General features: G+C 42.7%; 1 protein-coding gene across 2 annotated transcripts in view; it reads left to right on the top strand.

Annotated features, from left to right (window-relative positions):
* The window catches only part of LOC112217468 (serine/threonine-protein kinase D3), a 54,535-nt gene that overhangs the window by 7,689 nt on the left and 26,903 nt on the right, over positions 1–19,943 (top strand). The window contains exon 3 of one of the 2 annotated variants that reach the window (XM_042300634.1): positions 17,903–18,041. In XM_042300634.1, the coding sequence (XP_042156568.1) occupies positions 17,903–18,041 (139 nt within the window). Of the gene's footprint in view, positions 1–17,902; positions 18,042–18,549; positions 19,739–19,943 lie in introns of those variants that run through there. The other variant, XM_042300635.1, reaches the window with a different exon arrangement.

The following is a 19,943-nucleotide window of genomic DNA, read 5'->3' on the forward strand; positions in this document are numbered from 1 at the left end:
TAATGTGAGCCGTGTGTGATATGTTAGACCGTGTAAGGCCGGCAGTGGGATCTCTGGTTTGGACGTCTGAGGTAGTGTCCCAAATGGCACCCTATTCCCCTTTATTCCCCTATAGACCCTGCCCAAAAGTAGTGCACTACATAGAGACTAGGGTGACATTTGGGACACACACTACATGAATTGTGAAGGTTCTGGAGTTATGACATTTTGAAGTTCCGTATACGCGTCATCGAAGGTACGTAAAAGGGCCACATAAAAGTAATGAGGTACGTAAAGCGTTTTTTTTGGACACACTTTATTTGGATAGTCCAGGTCTGCTCTTCAGATGGCCATACTATCAACAAACTATCTGTTGATAAGCAATTGCTTGTTAAGGTTACGGTTAGAGTTAGGATAAGCGTTAAGGTTAGGGTTAGTAGATAGTTAGTTGTAATGTTACTGGTAGTCAGTAGATCTGTTGATCTGTCTGTTGTTTGTCTGTTGAGCAAGTACAGACGGAGTATTCAAATACAGTGTTACTGAGGAATTTCCAGATAAAATACTGGTGGTATCCACACTTAATGGAACTAATTCAATTAAATGTAAACCAATGACAATAAAGCCATATTCTACTCTCATGAAGTCTACATTGTGTATGTTCTTCCTCTTAGTTGTTTTTGTTATTATCTGTGAATTTGTCTTTTGGAAATATTCTGTCTTCCACAATAAACTAAAAGAGTTGCTCCATGTGAACATTATATTTTGACTTCCTGTCTGCAAAGACCACTTCCTTTTTACTGAGCTCCTTCGACTGTGCCCCAATAGTATTTCTAGAAAGGAGAAAAGTGACATCCATGTATGTGTGTCTGTATTGTGGGGGCCTCTGCCTTCCACCATTGGCTGTCACATGGTGTGGACCGTGTGGATTGGGCACGCGCAATATTTGATTCATGGGTTTAGTGACAGGCAACACTGTGTCCTAAATGGCACCCTATTATCTATTCAGTGCACTACTTTTGACCAGAGACAGTAGGGGTATAGGGTGCCATGTGGTTAAATATTGCCAGTGTAACGGTTTTCTTTAGGTGAAGCGGACCAAAATGCAGCGTGGATAAACACTACAAAAACAATAAACGTGGAAAACCAAAAACAGCCCTATCTGGTGCAAAACACAGAGACAGGAACAATCACCCTCAAACACACAGTGAAACCCAGGCTACCTAAATATGGTTCCCAATCAGAGACAATGACTAACACCTGCCTCTGATTGAGAACCATATCAGGCCAGACATAGAAATAGACAAACAAGACATCCAACATAGAATGCCCACTCAGATCACACCCTGACCAACCAAAACATAGAAACATACAAAGCAAACTATGGTCAGGGTGTGACAGCCAGTGAGTCTTTAACTAACACAGACCCTGAAGTACTGCTGTAGGATATATAGTTGAAGTCGGAAGTTTACATACACCTTAGCCAAATACATTTAAACTCAGTTTTTCACAATTCCTGACATTTAATCAGAGTAAAAATTCCCTGTCTTAGGTCAGTGATTATCACCACTTTATTTTAGGAATTTGAAATGTCAGAATAATAGTAGAGAGAATGATTTATTTAAGCTTTTATTTCTTTCATCACATTCCCAGTGGTTCAGACGTTTACATACACTCAGTTAGTATTTGGTAGCATTGCCTTTACATTGTTTAACTTGGGTCAAACGTTTTGGGTAGCCTTCCATAAGCTTCCCACAATGAGTTGGGTGAATTCTGGCCAATTCCTCCTGACAGAGCTGGTGTAACTGAGTCAAGTTTGTAGGCCTCATTGCTCGCAAACTCTTTTTAATTTAATTTCTGCCCACAAATTTTCTATGGGATTGCGGTCAGGGCTTTGTGATGGCCACTCCAATACCTTAACTTTGTTGTCCTTAAGCCATTTTGCCACAACTTTGGAAGTATGCTTGGGGTCATTGTCCATATGGAGGACCCATTTGCGACCAAGCTTTAACTTTCTGACTGATGTCTTGAGATGTTGCTTCAATATATCCACATAATTTTCCTCCCTTCATGATGCCATCTATTTTGTGAAGTGCAGCAGTCCCTCCTGCAGCAAAGGACCCCCACAACATGATGCTGCCACCCCCGTGCTTCACGGGGTGTTCTTCAGCTTGCAAGCCTCCCCCTTTTTCCTCCAAACATAACGATGGTCATTATGGCTAAACAGTTCTATTTTCCAAAAAGTCCAATCTTAGTCCCCATGCGCAGTTAGAAAAACTGTAGTGTGGCTTTTTATGGTGGTTTTGGAGCAGTGGCTTTTTCCTTGCTGAGCAGCCTGTCTGTAAACAAGTTATGTCGATATAGGACTCGTTTTACTGTGGATATAGATACTTTTGTACCTGTTTCCTCCAGCATCTTCACAATGTCCTTTGCTGTTGTTCTGGGATTGATTTGTACTTTTCACACCAAAGTGTGTTCATCTCTAGGAGACAGAATGGGTCTCCTTCCTGAGCGGTATGATGGCTGCGTGATCACATAGTGTTTATACTTTCGTACTATTGTTTGTACAGATGAACGTGGTACCTTCAGGAGTTAGGAAATTGCTCCCAAGAATGAACCAGATTCTACTATTTTTTTTCTGAGGTCTTGGCTGATTTCTTTTGATTTTCCCATGATGTCAAACAAAGAGGCACTGAGTTTGAAGGTAGGCCTTGAAATACATCTACAGGTACACCTCTAATTAACTCAAATGATGTCAATTAGCCTATCAGAAGCTTCTAAAGCCATTACATAATTTTCTAGAATTTTCCAAGCTGTTTAAAGGCACAGTCAACTTAGTGTCTGTAAACGTCTGACCCACTAGAATTGTGATACAGTGAAATAATCTGTCTGTAAACAATTGTTGGAAAGGTTACTTGTGTCACGCACAAAGTAGATGTCCTAACCGACTTGCCAAAACTATAGTTTGTTAACAAGACATTTGTGGAGCGGTTGAAAAACGAGTTTTAATGACTCCAACCTAAGTGTATGTAAACTTCCGACTTCAACTGTATCTGGTCTCTTTTCAGAAAGTCCCTGTCAGACAGTGCCGTTTTGTCTACGATGAAAGCCTTTTGTCCCTCACTGCGAAAAGAAACAGGAATAATCTTCAGTACAATACAGTGTAAAAATAGCCAAGGACCTTTGGAGTTATGCAAAAGCGTGTTTCTGAGTAGTCGACTCAAACACTCTGAAATAGAATTGTGTTATCTTAGTTGTCTCAGTAGCCAATGTATGCACTATGTATTCAGTTTAACATTCCCTAAGGCGTAGCTGGCTGTCAACATCTCTGTGCTTCTTATTGTGAATCATACTGATACAGCGGGGTCTGTCCAGTACGGAACTAGGACGTGGAGATGCCTACTGATTGTCCAATAGGAAATCTACAGTATGTGGATTCTGTTCAGCCCTCTGAAACAGGGCCCTAAAGGAAAAGACACACCGTAACGAACCTTGCACAGTAGATCACCTGCTGGTGTTGACGAATGGTTCGAGTCAACATGTAGAATCATCGGGATATGATCAGAAAATCATGTCCGCAATATTATGTGGTCAGACGCCGATAGGACAGCCTCCCTCTGCTTATAACAGTTTGTTGGTGCGGTCTGTTTTGTCCTTTAGGTTTAATTGTAACAACCCTGCTGGCCTCACCACCTCATACGAGGAAATATCAGTTTGGCTTACTGATAGCTTCCCACATGAGGAAGGAGAACATAGGATTTGACTGGCGTCAATGTCAAGCTCATTGTGAGGGTTGGAGGGACAAACATTGACCCGGCCGATGAGGAACAGAACAGTGATGTGGTGTGTGTCTTGCTGATGCTTTTAATTGATAACAGTGCATCACTTTTCATATGATCTGTTTTGCTTAAGTTTGCTTGCTTAAGTCCAATAGGCTACGCCATGCCCGGAAGCTTGACTGTGATTTGACCTACACTTAATGGCAGTACACTGTATGCACTGTGTGTGTGCCTTAATGTACAGTATCTCCCACTGTAGAATGCCCTCACTATTTTAGACTCATAGTCTGACAACGGCACTATTGTGGAATCAACCCCTCCCGGTCTGAAAATAATATTATTTTAAATCAATTGCTTTATACAGGACGAGCCAGGCCTTTTGTTGTCCTTATCTCTCCCTGAGAGAGAGAGAGAGAGAGAGAGAGAGAGAGAGAGAGACATGAGGGAGCGAGAGTGAGAGAGAGAGCGCAAGAGGGAGCGACAGAGAGCGTGCGAGAGCAAGACAGATAGGAAGATATAGAGAGAGATACAGTAGTCTAATGCATATGGCTGCAGTTTACCAGCCTCAGAGACCAAGGCTCTCATCTGGTCAATAGAACAGCCAGATGTATGATCCGTCATTGGTCAGCTTTGCTTAAGGGAGAGTTATCCCTGTGCATGTGATCAGCCTTAATATAACCTTCTCTGAATGTGACTCTCCCCTAAGTGTTTAATGTCAATTGCTACGTCCCGAATGGCACCCTATTCCTTACATAGTACACTATTTTTGACAAGAGGCCTATGGGCACCCTGGTCAAAAGTGGTGCACTGTGTAGGGAATAGGGTGCCATTTGGGACACAAACATGAACTGATATGACATACTCGTTTCCTATACCATAATGCAAGTGATCATCCCTTCCGAGAGCAAAGTAATTAAGATTTGATTATACTGTGCGCAGTTTAACCTACCATTTGAGGCATGTTTTTCCAAGAGTTTCTCGTCTGCAAAGGGAGGGAGATATTGGGTTTTTGACTTATGAATTGGAAAAACTGTCCCAAAATTGCCTCAACAGGCAGTTTAATTAAAAGCTTTATCTCGCCTCACTGGGATGTATATGCGCTCCCTCTGGGGTTGATTGTAAGCCTCTGGAAGCCCAGTGTTTGCTGCTGTTTTTTTGGCAGGCAGCTGTTTGAGTGTGTGACTTCCTCTACTCTCCTGGTTGATGTCATTTCCATTTAAAAGGACCCATGTGACATTCATAGGTCAAATCTGGCGTCAAATGAAAGCTGAGTCTATTTTTTTTTTAAATTAAGGTATATATACATTTTACAACCATTTTTTTCTCCTAAATGAAATTTGGTCAGTCCACCCTATCCACAGAAATAGTTTTTGGTTTTTCAGCTTTCATTTCAACGTCCACAGATGTCGATTTTTGTTCCGTACTGGGCTTGATTTGGTCCAAACATAGACGTTCATGATTGGTTTAGATTTGGTCCCAGTTTGGATCGGACCAGATCTTAACCAATCATAGACAACTACGTTTCACAAGTGTGGAAAGCACAGTAGGACACAGTAAATTAAGAAAATGAAATGTATTCGATAAGAAACCAATATCAATCCCTAAAAACACAACCTTATGGAACAATCCTTGGATAGCTGTCCAGAATTAACGGATAAATTGGTCCACATGGAAAACTAAAGGCATAGAAACCATAAACCATAAATGCCTTGGGAGTAGGAAATACATTTATTTACATTACAACTTTAATTGACCAATGTAGATATTTTCAAAGACATGCAACTTAAACATTTTATATCACAAAATTTTGATTTGAAATATTTTGGACATCAGACCAATCTTGAGTCAGAGGATAATATTTAATTCATATAAGCTATATAAACCGTATTGGACTTGAACTGATATTGGCACAAGATGGAGGGAATGTTGGAACATAACTAACGAGATTACAGTTAACGAAAATGTATGCTTAATCCAGTATAACTGTATGTTTATAATTTATTATACAAGATACAAAATGCACTAATTCTACAGCACAATGGAAGAGTCATGTGTTAATTGTAAAACAAAAAATGACTCAATTTTCCATGCCTTCTGGGAAAGTCCAAAAGTTATGGGCGGAGTTAGAAAGTTGTATTACAATGCAGAAGTATACTAGTATACTAGAGTTGAGTATTCTATAATGTACTGTATTGTACTGTACTGTATTGTACTAAACTATACTCTACTCTACTGAACTCTACTGTACTGTACTGAACTATACTCTACTTAATTGTACTCCACTGTACTCTACTGTACTGAACTTTGGTACGGTCAAGACCAGCTTTAAATTCAACGTCCACGGATGTCGATTTTTGGTCTAGTCCAGTCTTGATTTGGCTTAAACATAGACGTTCATGATTGGTTCAGATTTTGTCCTCTACTCATCTCTACACTGCTGTTCCCTGCTGTGCTGTGCTGTACTGAGCTCTACCGTGCTGTACTTTAATGTCCAAACTTGTGAAACATCGACCTCTATGATTGGTTCAGAGTTGCAACCAAATTTGGTCTTTGTTTGAGGGCGGAGCTCATTAAAATAATAGCCAGTTTGTAGAATAATAGCCAAAAATGCAAATGAGGATATCTCATATTTATTCCTTTGTGTACCTATTTAGATAGATCAACATGAAGAGAAGGACATTCATGTCCATAATTATCCATTTCTGTGTAGTACAGATCAGGGACCCATGATGAAATTCTGTTACCACAATTCTGTTACCGGATGTAAATCCACTTCACTAACTGTAGTTTAATAACCACAATAGTTTTTTTTTCTAATTCAATGTGTCATGTCATAGCTGACACCCCATTATTTCTGCGTAATTCAGAGTAACAGAGTTTTTGGAAAACGTGGTCGCATTAACATTTTACCAAAATTCTATTCTGTTATCAAACTTTGCATCGGCACAGTTCTTCCAGTAAATGTGTTTTTGTCAAATGTTCAGTGTAAATTGTTCAAAGTAGTCCTTGTGCATAGAGTTGCATGGTTTTTTAAAAACTTTCAAATCAACGCTTTTTGTTTTGGCATGAACAAAAAACAAAGAAACGTTACTGTGGAATTGCCCTTGGTTCACTGCACAGTAATCCACAGTCAGACGCCGGTGAGTAATGGTTACACAGCTGTAGCCCTAATTAAATCATTTAGCCTGCGTGCCTTTTTTTACGTTCTGTTTTTACAATCCTTTCTGTTTTATGTTTGGCTCCCTCCCTGTAACGACTTTGAAGCATATTTGTCGCGGAACAACCAAGTAGTTCGTTCGTTGTTTTCAAATCTACCACCAGATTCAGCAGTGAAAATGTTCATATTTGAATGAAAAGTAATGAAAAATGTCATAAGGTGTCTATTCTTAAAAAATAATTTAAAAAATACAAATAAGTGTGCGCATAGCAGGGTTGTGGCGTTATCCAGGGAGAAGAACGGCACGTCTTCCAATGTGAATGTCGACAGACAGGGGGACTGAGTTATCTTCAGGGTTACATCCCAAATGGCACCCTATTCCCCATATAGTGCACTACTTTTGACCAGGGTCCATAGGGCTCTCTGGTCAAAAGTAGTGCACTATCTAGGGAAAAGAGTGTCATATAGGATGCGGACTCAGTTTGTTTGTTTTCACATAGTTTTCTCTGGTAAAGGGAAGTTATCATAGTGACCAGGGAATATGGCGCCATTTGGGACGCAACCCTGGTGTTCTGCACTGGGACGGGATTATCCCCGTGGCCAGGCGAGGGCACGATTATACAATCCCCATTAAGAATAGCCGAGTTTCATCCACTAGGCTTTAAGTGATTATTACATTAAAGTGATTTCCAGTCCATTGGCAGGCAGCGTGTTAATGGAGAGTGTAATTGTAATTTCCTAACTGGAGGGGTTGATGATTTCTAGCCACCTCTTATATTGTTCCTCACCTGCATCATGTATCTGCTGTGTTCTCTGGTGAAGAGGAGGAAGTGGAGAGTGCTGTATCTTGTGTGATGTCATCCTAATGGGACGAAAAGGTTATTCCATGCCGCTGAATGTGCTGAAAAAGTCAGGGACAACTGAAGCTTTCAAGTCTAATTTGCATCCCTACCTATAAGTTTAGCCTACTTAACTCGTGATTACATACTCTTTGGTGTAAGAGTGGATAGATGCATCAAGGCTGAACCTATCTGTCGCTAGATGAGACATCGACAGTTCGTTGTACTACACTGGTATTTATGGTGTTGAAACAAGTCCTGCTGAGACTGAGGTTGTCCTAATACGGACACCGTAGGTATTGAACGTTGTTTGTTTAACTGCATCCACAGCAACTGTTCGTGCCAGTGATGTCACTGATATTACAGAAACAACATTATAAAACTTGTTGTTTGGATAATGGTTGCTGATTGGAAAAGCAGCGTACCAAGCCATGGTGTGTTGGCCGTCACTGGCACACTATGCCTGCTAAACAGTTCCATCTGAAAATGATCACTGGACCGCCATAAGAATAATCGTGTTCATGTTGCTGTCCGAATCATCTCTTGTATTTATCTTAACTCGCATTTATCTTAACAGCATTTAGTGTGGTATAGCGGGGGTTAATATAAGCCTGTTCTACCTCCAAAACAATTTTTTTGATTTTTGAGTCTCTGTACGAGACACAGAGAGTGAATAGCGCCCAGACAAGACCCAGACCAGACCAGGCAACTTTTTCTGAGCTAGGCAAAATCACGCATCAACATCATGGACATATCCAAATAAATGGCAATTGAAAAAAAGCTCAAACAAATGAAAATGCAGCTTGTGTCAGCTGTCCCTGTTGTAAGATGGCGCCAGAGAGGATGGCTGCTCTTTTATTGGCTCTTAACCAACTGTGCTATTTTGTTTGTTTTTTTACACTGTTTGTAACTTATTTCGTACATAATGTTGCTGCTACCGTCTCTTATGACCGAAAAGAGCTTCTGGACATCAGAACAGCGATTACTCACCTTGAATTGGACTAAGAATTTTTCTTTAATGAGTCGGACGAGAAGGATATACTCCGAACATCCGAACAGGCCTTCATCCCCGTCATTTGCTTGAGAAAGAAACTGAGATTTTGAGGAAAGAGATCGGGTTGCCTTGTGAGGATCAGGCGACGACTGGCTATTCTGCCCTTGCCAACCGTAATGTTAGCCAACGTTCAATTGCTGGAAAATAAATGACATGAACTGAAAGCACGTATATCCTACCAACGGGACGTTGAAGTCCTATGAGTGTCATCTGATGAAGATCATCAAAGGTTAGTGATTCATTTTATCTCTATTTGTGCTTTTTGTGACTCCTATCTTTGGCTGGAAAAATGGCTGTGTTTATTTTGTGGCTTGGCGATGACCTAACATAATCGTTTGTGGTGCTTTCGCTGTAAAGCATATTTGAAATCGGACACTGTGGTGGGATTAACAACAAGATTACCTTTGAAACGGTATAAGATACATGTATGTTTGAGGAATTTTAATTATGAGATTTCTGTTGTTTTGAATTTGGCGCCCTGCAATTTCACTGGCTGTTGTCATATCATCCCGTTAATGGGATTGCAGCCATAAGAAGGGTTAACAAAATATGTTTTTAATAATAATATTTAATTATTTCTTCAATTTCATAAAAGCAACAAGGCACACGAGGCAGTGCTATATCATGAATACAGTCACAGATAAATGGGTTGACTGACCCAACGCTATCGCGTCAGGCAGAACAACGCCATTTACCTGTGACTGTATTCATGACACAGCACTGCTTCTTGTGCCTTATTGTTCACAGTCCTCCTCCCTGATCATATGCAGTGAACGTATTGCAACACGTGTTGACATTTGGCATTATGTCAGTCTGCATGTTGACATTATTTGCCTCGCATACTGACCTGCTGGAGTCATTTCCTGGGATACTGCTTGTCTCTGTGTGTGGTGTGTGTGTGTGTGTTCGCACTGTTTACTAACCTATCCTAATAATCAGGTAGCAAGGAAGCGTAAGGTATTGTCCAAACTAAACGTAATATCAAATGAAAGTGCATTGCTCAGTTTGATGTTTTAGGAGCTGACAGATTTGCATTTTTAGAGACATTTTCAAAGACACTTGATCTCTGTCTGTGACTCCTATTAAAACCACAGCGGGATTTTTTTTTGTGGTGTTTTTATAGCAACGTAACTATTCACGTAGCACCATCACTCTCCTGGCTTGTTCCCAAATGCCACCGTGTTCCCTACATAGTGCACTACTTTTGACCATCATCCTATGGGCCCTGGTTAAAAGTAGTGCACTGTGTAGGGAATAGGGTGCCATTTGGGACGTAGACATGCAGTTATGTTCCAAAGAACTCCCTGGTGATGAATAGATTGTTTCTCTTCCTCCTCTGCTCTGTGGAAAGGGGGGGATGAGAACTAATATCCGCTGGAGGAGAGGGTGTAGGGTGAGTTTCTGTGGATGTGACCGGTCTGTGTGTGCCCCGTCTCCTCCCCTGGTCTGAACTCTGTGTGGCTCTGTGTATGGTGTGTGTATGGCTCAGTGGGCTAAAGTGCCTGCCTGCCTTGCTCTGACATAGCAGTGACATCCTGAGTCACAACCATGACTACTGATGGCTAAGAATGAAGCGTGACAGAAGGGAACCACTATTAAGGTAGTAGTTGCTAAGAGCTGTATGAATGCATCTTTATGTCTCAGAATGTGAGATGGGTGAAGGAAACGAACGTGGAAGATGGGGGGACTGTTGGTTTCTATTGAGCCTTCAAAGGCTCTGATTAAGGACATGAATTGAAGCCTTTGTAGATAAATTACATAGGGATACGACATTTTCTGCAGTCACACATATCAGCGCACACACACATCAGCACACGCATGAGTACACACACACACACACACACACACACACACACACACACACACACACACACACACACACACACACACACACAGTCCCCTCCCTTAAGGGGGCAAGAAGGGCACAGGAAGAGCTCTGTCATGTGAAAAGAATGCTGGCGAGAGTCATAAACAGGTCATGGATTAGAGCTAAAACACAGTCAAATCATTGGTCTTATATGGACCCTCTTTATACACAGTCAGTCCACCATGCAGTGTGAAATTATCAGCAGCGAGTTAAACCATGGCATTTTTTATCGAAGCATTTTCTGAGCGCTACCACTCAGACTCCCACATACACTCAGAGCCTCATGGGCCCCGGTTCAAACGTAGTGCACTATAAAGGGAACAGGAAGCCATTTGGGACACAGCCAAAGTCAGAATCTGCAGTCAGTGTGTTTACATATTCTCTACACATCCAACCATCTCGAAATGATTGGGTGAACTCTCAGTCTGCCTCTCTGAGGGCTGGCTGCTGGTGGTGTTCTCAGATGGGTGGTTTTTGTATGATTGCGATGGAGTGTGTGTTGTTCTGTGTGTGTGTGTTCATGTGTGTGTTGTTTGTTTCTAATTTATGAGACCATCACAGATCAGAAATAATAGTAAGACCAAATGGAAGAGTAAGTACAAGACAATGTTCTTCCATTTCTGGTTCATGGCTACCATTTCAGAACAGAAGAATGGAATGCACAAACTCCCTGCCTCTGTTCCACAAAGAGCCTTTGAGAGAATCAAAACAACACTTGTATCTCTCAGTTGTTGAGCTGTGAAGACTCAGCGCTATGTACCTCCTAGAAACTACAGCACTTCCTCTGCATAGGAACATGTGGTTTGTAACTTGGTAACAATAATATTTTAGGCTATGCATGGCAAATGGTTTGCTCTACCTACAGTAGACATTCGGAAATTCTGAAATGAATTAGCACGCTTCATACCTGTCTTATTGGTTGAGATCTGAATCCCATATGATCTTGGAATATGTGTGCTTGACTCACTTTCCTGCACAAATCTTCATCTACACGATTTAGTCCGAGTTGCTAAGACTGAGATAACTTGAGAGTTCTTCGTGCTGCCCTCCAGGATCAGGGTTCTCTTGCAGAGTAGATGACATCTGATTGAGTGAGACAACCCTGGATGAATAAACGTTAGATGACTGTGATAAATATGAGCTGTGTCCTGTATGTATAGTGTACAATATGAGGGTAACTGATGGTCATAAAGATGGGAATGCACAGCTGGCTGTTAAAGTAACTTTCCAGTGAAAATCTCACTGGTAAATGTTCCGATTTTGTTAACTCACATCCAAATAACGTTGTTGACTCATCCTATAGCCGTACCATCCTCATGCATACACACACCACACCACTCTCTCACTACCATCCTCATGCATACACACACACACACCACACCACTCTCTCACTACCATCCTCATACACATTGCATTGACATAGTGACCTTCTGTTTTGACAGTCGTGTTTCTTCGTGCTGCCCCCCCACCACCTTAAACGTATCTCAAACAGACGGTTTCAAAAATGTTTGCTATTTCCTCGTAGAGGATGATGTCAGAGGAGGATGAGAAGGCCAATCAGCGGTCTACTCGCATAAATATTTTGAATGACCGTTATACGCCCACACCATTCTGTTGTTGGGATACGCCCACCCCATTCTGTTGTTGGGATACGCCCACACCATTCTGTTGTTGGGATACGCCCACCCCATTCTGTTGTTGGGATACGCCCACACCATTCTGTTGTTGGGATACGCCCACACCATTCTGTTGTTGGGATACGCCCACCCCATTCCAACACAGAACAGCTTATTTTTTTAACATACTTAATGGAAGTAAAAGTATTTCACTCATGTTGTAATTAATTATAAGGCCAAAGAAATCTGGAAACATTGAACAGTTACTGTAAACTCCAGCTGTAATGGTATTGGGACGGACTCCCGATGTTAACAGCATAAAGTTTTATGTAATGCTCACATGCCTGAAAGCTTTGTGTGAATGACACACATACTGTGTATACACACACACACACACACACACACACACATACTGTATATGCACGCACACACACACACACACACACATACTGTATACACACACACACACACCCTCTCTCAGGGGCTAGAGGTCATGTTAGTGTCATGTTAAATGAAGGTAGCTCAAGACACAAGATGTTCTCGTGATGATAGACAAGAGCAGTTGTGTACATTCGAACAGTACGTGTGTCCGCAGTGAGCCTTAACGGTTGGCATTGTTATGCAGACAGATGGTACTAGCCTAATGCTAACTCTGTTCATGATCACAGGTAAAACCAATGGAGATAAAGGCCACTGTCTGCATCCCAAATGGCGACATATTCCCTATGTGTCGCACTATACCTATGGGCCCCGGTCTAAAGTAGTGTAGTACATAGCCTAAGCCTCTCTGTTTGTCTGGGTCGGGGGATTGTTTGAATGTGGCCGTGTGTGTTTTTTTTTTTTACGAGTACATAGATTGGATTTGATCTGCCTCTTATAAAAGTGTCCATTGTATTAAAAAAACCTGGCTCAAAGCACCAGAGTTGGGTTAGTACCATGTATCTTAGTGGTTACTACTGCATTCACGACCATCATGTGCTATGATAAAATAGCAATGAATACCGCCTGTCTACCTTTGTAGTCGACGTGAATAGATAAAGGCTTTGTTTAGCAGTAGCACGGTTACATGGTTGGATATAGTCAAGCTGACCACCTAGTTTCATGACCACTGATACATTGAGGTTCATTTTCAAATTCAATTCAGCTTCAGAAGTAAATTGCTGTAATGGTGATTGAAGATGTTCTGGCACTGAGAGACAAAAAAACAATATTTTTCCCCCTTCAAAATAACAAAAAAAAGGGGAGTGTCCCTCGTAATTCTTCATTTCGCCTTGGCCATCCAAATGAACGAGGCCCACTGCTTGACGACGGGGCTCTGGACGTTATGGCGACCTTGGCCCACTCAGCCCTACTTCCTGTTGTTCTATGCTAAGTGTTCTAGTGAGGTGACAGATCGGTAGGGTGCAGAAAAACAAGCAAATAGCTGTTTACCTTTCTGTTTCCTATTGGGCTGCCCTATCCAGAGCCTCTCTGCTCACCCAGCACACTGATTGGTCGAGTATTAAAGGCTTGATAAGAGGTTGGCTTATAATAAGGGGGTAAAACGGCCGTGTCTTTTTCAGACTTTAAAGAACAAGACATAACAAACGTCAGCGGTACAGTACAGTACGGTCAGTGGTACGGTGGCGATTCTTTCAACACGTAGAATCGTTGGGAATTGTAAACTAACAGAAAATGGCGGCCAATGTTCTGTGGTGTCCTATTTATGCACACCGATTTCCCAAGGCTCTGTTGCAACTTCAGCCGGTTCTGCATTTGCAGTATCTTCCGCACGATATGTACACACAGCAGGAAATATACATCCCCTCACACACTCATCATACGTATTCCTTTCCCCTGCAGTCAAATGACCAAATCACCCTCGAATGGCCTCATGGGTGGAATGTTATTAATATTGTTTCATCATTTCATAATGAATCAACATAAGAAAAAAATCGGTGTTTCAATGTCAAACGGTTTTGTTATATTTCAGTCTTATGTGGTGTATATGAATATATATTGTACTATTGGGATGCAAACTCAACATGGAATGTATTTCAATGTGTGTGCGCGGTGTAGCTTTTTGTTTAAAAGTATATTTGTTTAAGACTACCAAGAAACACTATACGAGACCCTGATTTAGCACACATGCAGGCTTGGCTTTGCGGTGTAGGATTTTTTTAAATTATTATTTATTATTATTTTTTACAGATGACTGATACTGACAAGCCGGCGCATTCTCTTTCGCAACCTCTGTAACACAAAGTACCCCAACCTGACCAAAGACCAAAGTGCTTTTGAGAGAGGGGACTCTTTTAGAGTATTGTAACACAGAGAAATTACAAACCTGACCCTAAACGATACGAGGCATCGCCTTCTCTGCTCCGGATGTTCTGACGTGAACCTGCGCTACTTCCACCCTTGGAGTCAGATAATTTGCCCTCGATAGAGACTTACTTAGTCAATGGGCTCAGATAATGGCATATGAGTGCTGTAGCGATTAGAGGTAGTACGATGGGACGGGGCGGTGAAGCCCAGCTGTTTAGATGGATTTATATAACGCAGGCATCCTTGCACGGGGACGAGGCCCGCGCTGCTGCTCAGTCTGGTCTGCTCTGACTGTGGTTCCTGGGTAGCCGAGCAGAGCGGGGGTCAGCTTGGGGACGAGGTGGAGGATGAAGGTGAGGGTTAAAGACATGACCCAGACCTCTGTCTCTCCTCAGTGGTTCAATCCTGTTAAATAAAACGTCTTACTGGCATGGCGGACTGAGTAGACGGTCGTTAGGAAACCCTCTGTAGCGCTTTTCTGCAGTCAAATGACTAGTAGCCTCATGGGTGGCCTCATGGGTGGAATGTTATTCATATTTGTCATTATTTTATAATGAATAAACATTAGTTTTTTTTTTAAATGACCTAAATCCGGTGTTTCTATGTCAAACGGTTTTGTTATATTTCAATCTTCTTTGACGTATATAAGGTGTCATATTAGGATGCAAACCAAAATGTAATACATTTCAGCTCTATGTCTGACATGGAACAGGTGTATTTTCTTTTTTATTCTTCCCCGAAGCCCTTAACAGTGTGTGTGAGGTGTATACTTTTGTTTCAAAGTGGATTTGTTTGAGACTAACAAGACACTCTGCGCGACCCTGTGATTTGGCCCGCCGCAATACGAGTTTTTTAAAGACTGCTGACAGTGTGATAATACATCGAGAGAGTGTGGATGAGGGGATCGTGTGCATGCAAGAGTTCATCTCGGGTTAATAGTGGGTTGGCACAAAGACGGGATCAGCTGTTTCCACGTGAGTTCACGTCATCGCCGCTGAGCTATTGCTGCTTAGTCACACTCTATAAGATTGTGTTCACCAAACAGACAGTGGGGCCACTGTTGACAATGGAGACGTTAAACGAAGCAGCGGAAGCTCTTGATTTCTATTATATAATGTACAGTGTCTGTGTGGTGCTCATTCCTTACTTCCTTATGTGAGTCGAAGAACCGAACAGTTGTTGATGGTTGTGGCGGGTACAGTGTGTGGATTTGCAGACAGATTGATGCATGCTACGCGAGTACGTGTGTTTCTTTGTGGGGTTTTTTCAATGGCACCAACATAAAAACGATGTCATGTCGTGATGCACCTTATGACCACCAATCGTCTCATGGGTCTGATTAGATAGATCCTGAGATTTCGGTTGCCTTTATTGGCCCACGGTAATAATCTTTCAATTGCATAATATTGAATCACGATTAGATTTACTTGATCCTTAAGGCTAACATGAGGTTTGGCCCTATGTCTGACATAAAATACGTGGGGAGCGTATCACGTTGAGGGATCAACCATAAACAGTCAGTCATCCACCCTGTTGCCCGTCAGATTTACATTATTCCCTGCAGGCTCCATCCAATAGGAGACCTCAATACTTCATTCTGATAGGATAGACAAAGGGCAGCTCACTTCCTTGTTTGTCTTGTTGGGGTTGGTCTGATTTGCATGTACAGTATTGCGGATGGTGGAGTCAGATTAACTGTCAGATTTAGACTCCTACAGATACAGCTTCCTGTCTTCTGGGTGGATGGCTATCTGTTGTTGATGTGGCGATAAAGTTTTTCCTGAAATATAAATGACACTGGCTTTTACATATACACATTTTATTTGCCTTCAATACTTTTCTACAGATAGATTTTTACTATAAGTGGAGGTCAACCGGAAATGGACCCTGAAAGGCACGAAGCAGCCGATTGCGTGGCGACATACACAGGCCTATGTGTTTTTTTTCTTCGTGGGCAACTACTTGACGGAGGCCTGCATATGCATATTTTACGGCGATGTATGATTCGGGGGTCACAGTGCCTTGTAGTCAGTAGTTCAGTATGTCAAGTGGTGGCATATTGCTTCTGATTTCCTCTGTATGCTGTTGGATTGAACTGGGTCGGTTGGCTTGCGGTGTGGTGTGTTGTAGTAGGATAGTGTCAGTGACAAGCTGCTTGGAATGCGGCGTACTAGCTAGCACATCAGGTCAGTGGCTGCTGGCAGATTGTTTGGGTCCGGAATGTGTTATGGGCCTTGTCAGTTGGGTGTCATATTGTTTTGGGCTGTAGCGTAGGGGAGACAGAGCAGGACGGACGGCTAATGGCAGCAGGGTGTCGGTGACAGGACCACAGGCATAATTCATGACTAGAGGAGATTAATTGCTGCAGCTCCGGAGCCTGTGGGTTCAATTTCCTGCTGTCACTCTCTCTGTGCTGCCTGGCTGGCTGCTGCACACACACTCCATGCAAACTGCTCTTCACTCGTTTCTTGCTGGTGGTGTAGGCCTACAAGGGCCCCATCCATAATCCCCCCCCCGAAAGGTTATGTCAAATTGGAATGCCTTCATATGCTTTAATCTAATCCTGGACTAAAAAGTACTTTTAATGGAGAATCTCAGGCCTGAGTCATACATACTAGGGGTTGGAACCAGTGCAGGGAACAGAAGCGAAAACCGAAAGAGAACCCCAAAAAAATGTGTAGCGCAAACAGAGCTGGGAACGAAAGTGATCTCTAGTGTTCCAGAATGGAACCGTTATTTTCAGATCTTGAGAACCGGTTAATAACGCTTCTTTTTTTGGTCCACAAATATTCCCAATGTCTATTATATAACTCTGTAATACAGTTGTAATAGTAATAGCCTAAACCCATTCCAATTCACTTCATGTCATGATGCTCAGTGCTTCAAGCCAAGCCCACTCCATGTCTACACCGGGCTCTCTCCCCACCTGTGAAATGTCAGTTGCATCTCGCGCCTGCACTTATCTGTCCATCAAACATGTGAACAAGTAGCTTACCCGTTCCATAGCAAGCTGCTCTATCCGCACGAGTTGGTGGAGCAAATGAATGAGGTAGATGTCAAAAAACGAGGTTGATTTCCACCGGGTACAAAAACAAACTATATGAACCGTTACTTTTTGAGGGGGCTTGAACCGTTTCAGAACTTTACTGAACTTTACTTTACTGGAACAGAACAAAATAAATAGGGGTTCTGCTCGGAAACCAAAATGAATTATTTTGGTCCCAAACCCCTGATAGATATGTCACAGTGACACGTCGTGTGAACTAAACACACCTGTAATAGCTCTTGCTCTTCTTCTTCTCCCCAGTTCCCGGAGTGTGGATTCTTTGGCATGTACGACAAGATCCTTCTGTTCCGCCATGACCTGACTTCGGAGAACATCCTGCAGAGGCTGTCGTCAGCGGAGGACATCCATGAGGGAGACCTGATCGAGGTGGTCCTCTCCGGTGAGGGTTTGAGATACTCCTTGTCGCAAGCGATGAAGTTGATAGCGGGTTGAAGAAGTTGATGTCGGGAAAAGTTGCTATTTAGGAGGGTGCTTTATGTGGTATGGCGGTCACTTTGTGTACCCTGAAACCCGTTCAAATCCATGTTCTCTCCTTGTGTACACCCTAGATCTGTCCTGTGTAGCTACTATGTAGGCCCTATGTCACGTCATGTGTCCCCCATGTATTCTCGGCCCGACCCAAGATGCACCCGCAACATTTTCGGTGGACGTACTCATTTCCTGTGACAGTGTCTTGTGGTCTGTTGTTGACAGTCATACGTGTGAAACTCAACCAGCACCTGAACAGCGGCACACCCCAGAGTAGTATTCATGTTGAATTTCAACACGAGACGAAACGTGTGAATTCTCGGCCAACCACACAAGACTTCAACCCCAGACCACTTCCTCATCCTCTGCTTGTTTTTGGTGCAGCTGGGCCCCACAGTCAGTCAGTAGTGTTGATGAGAGTGATGATACGCTGCTTGAGTCCTACTCCTCTTTCAGTCGCTTCATAGACATCGCCTGCTACCCTGCGTGCCCTGGATAAAAGACAAAACATGTTTTCCCCTCTCTGGTTTTGCACAGACAGACAGGCCTGCTGAGTTCCTCTCTGGCAGCTCAGTTCAGCTCGGTTCAAATCCCTTTCAACTTCCTTTGACACCTCTCCTTTTGTTTCGTGGCTTGTTGGGCTCCGGTCCCAAACTCCACACAACTCTGCTCTGCTCGATCTGAGCAAGGTCTCTCTCAGAGGGAGGCCCTGGCAGATTTCGGTTGGCTACCAGCTCAAAGTCGTGCGCCTGTTATTTCTGCACTTGCTGTTTCTCTCCGTGATCGATGAGGACGTCGATTGTGAGCTGGTGAATGCTTCTCATGCCCTTTACACACCTGTCTCCACCTAGTCATTGTCAGATTAAGGTCATGTGTAGTATTGTGAATATATTGTATGACATCTAGAAAACCTTGTTTAATACGAGATCTGTGTGTTTCTCTCTAGGGGCAGAATGCTCTTTCGTGAATGCTGTCTGGATTGTTTGTGTGCCCACTGGGAATGTGGTTGCTATGGCGCTGTTGTTCATTACATCCACTTGGTTTCGAAGGTGGCCTTTATGTTCTCCTATTGATTTTTTTAAAAAGAGAGAGAGAGAGAGAGAGGGGGGCTTATGAGCGGTAAATTCATTTTCTTGGAAAGTGGACATGTAATGAATGGTCGGACCGAGCAAAGAGCAAAGGTGGCAAGACTTCAAGCACATTTTTGCCCTCAGAGGAATATCCATCGGTTAGAGAACAGGCACATCACCCAGCAGTACATTAATGCCCTGATATGAACTTCCTACGTCCCAAATGACACCGTATTCATTATAGTCAACTGTGGCCAAAAGTGTTATAGTGGAGGACACAGCCTATGTCACATTAACCAAGTTGGAGGACACAATGACATTCATGTGTCTGACCTAGCGTTTAGAGTCATATCAAACTCAAAAGACGACCAGGTACATTGTTCAAGTCGAAATGCTTGGCCGTAGTTGATGACTTGCTCGGTGGCGACGCACGGCGGGGGTTCAATGTGTAGCCACAATCGTCAGGAAAGCAACGGATAAATGACGCAAGATCTTCTGTGGTCAGAGGCAATAGGAGGGACACCCGCTGCTTTTAACGGTTCGTCAGCACGGCCTGTTTAGTCCTCCATCTGAAAGGCATCAAAAAGCACTCTGAATCAAAACTTGAAAGAAAAATGAAGCATTTCGCTGAAACATAACGACGTGAGCTGTGCTTTTAAGTGGGTTTGATGGAAGTCGTTATGATTGTCATCTTCCAAGCCTTTAGTGGCGGTCGTGTAGGATTGGTGAGATTTGTTTTGGCT

Source organism: Oncorhynchus tshawytscha, linkage group LG18 (genome assembly GCF_018296145.1).
Source record: "Oncorhynchus tshawytscha isolate Ot180627B linkage group LG18, Otsh_v2.0, whole genome shotgun sequence".
Taxonomy (NCBI): Eukaryota; Metazoa; Chordata; class Actinopteri; order Salmoniformes; family Salmonidae; genus Oncorhynchus; species Oncorhynchus tshawytscha.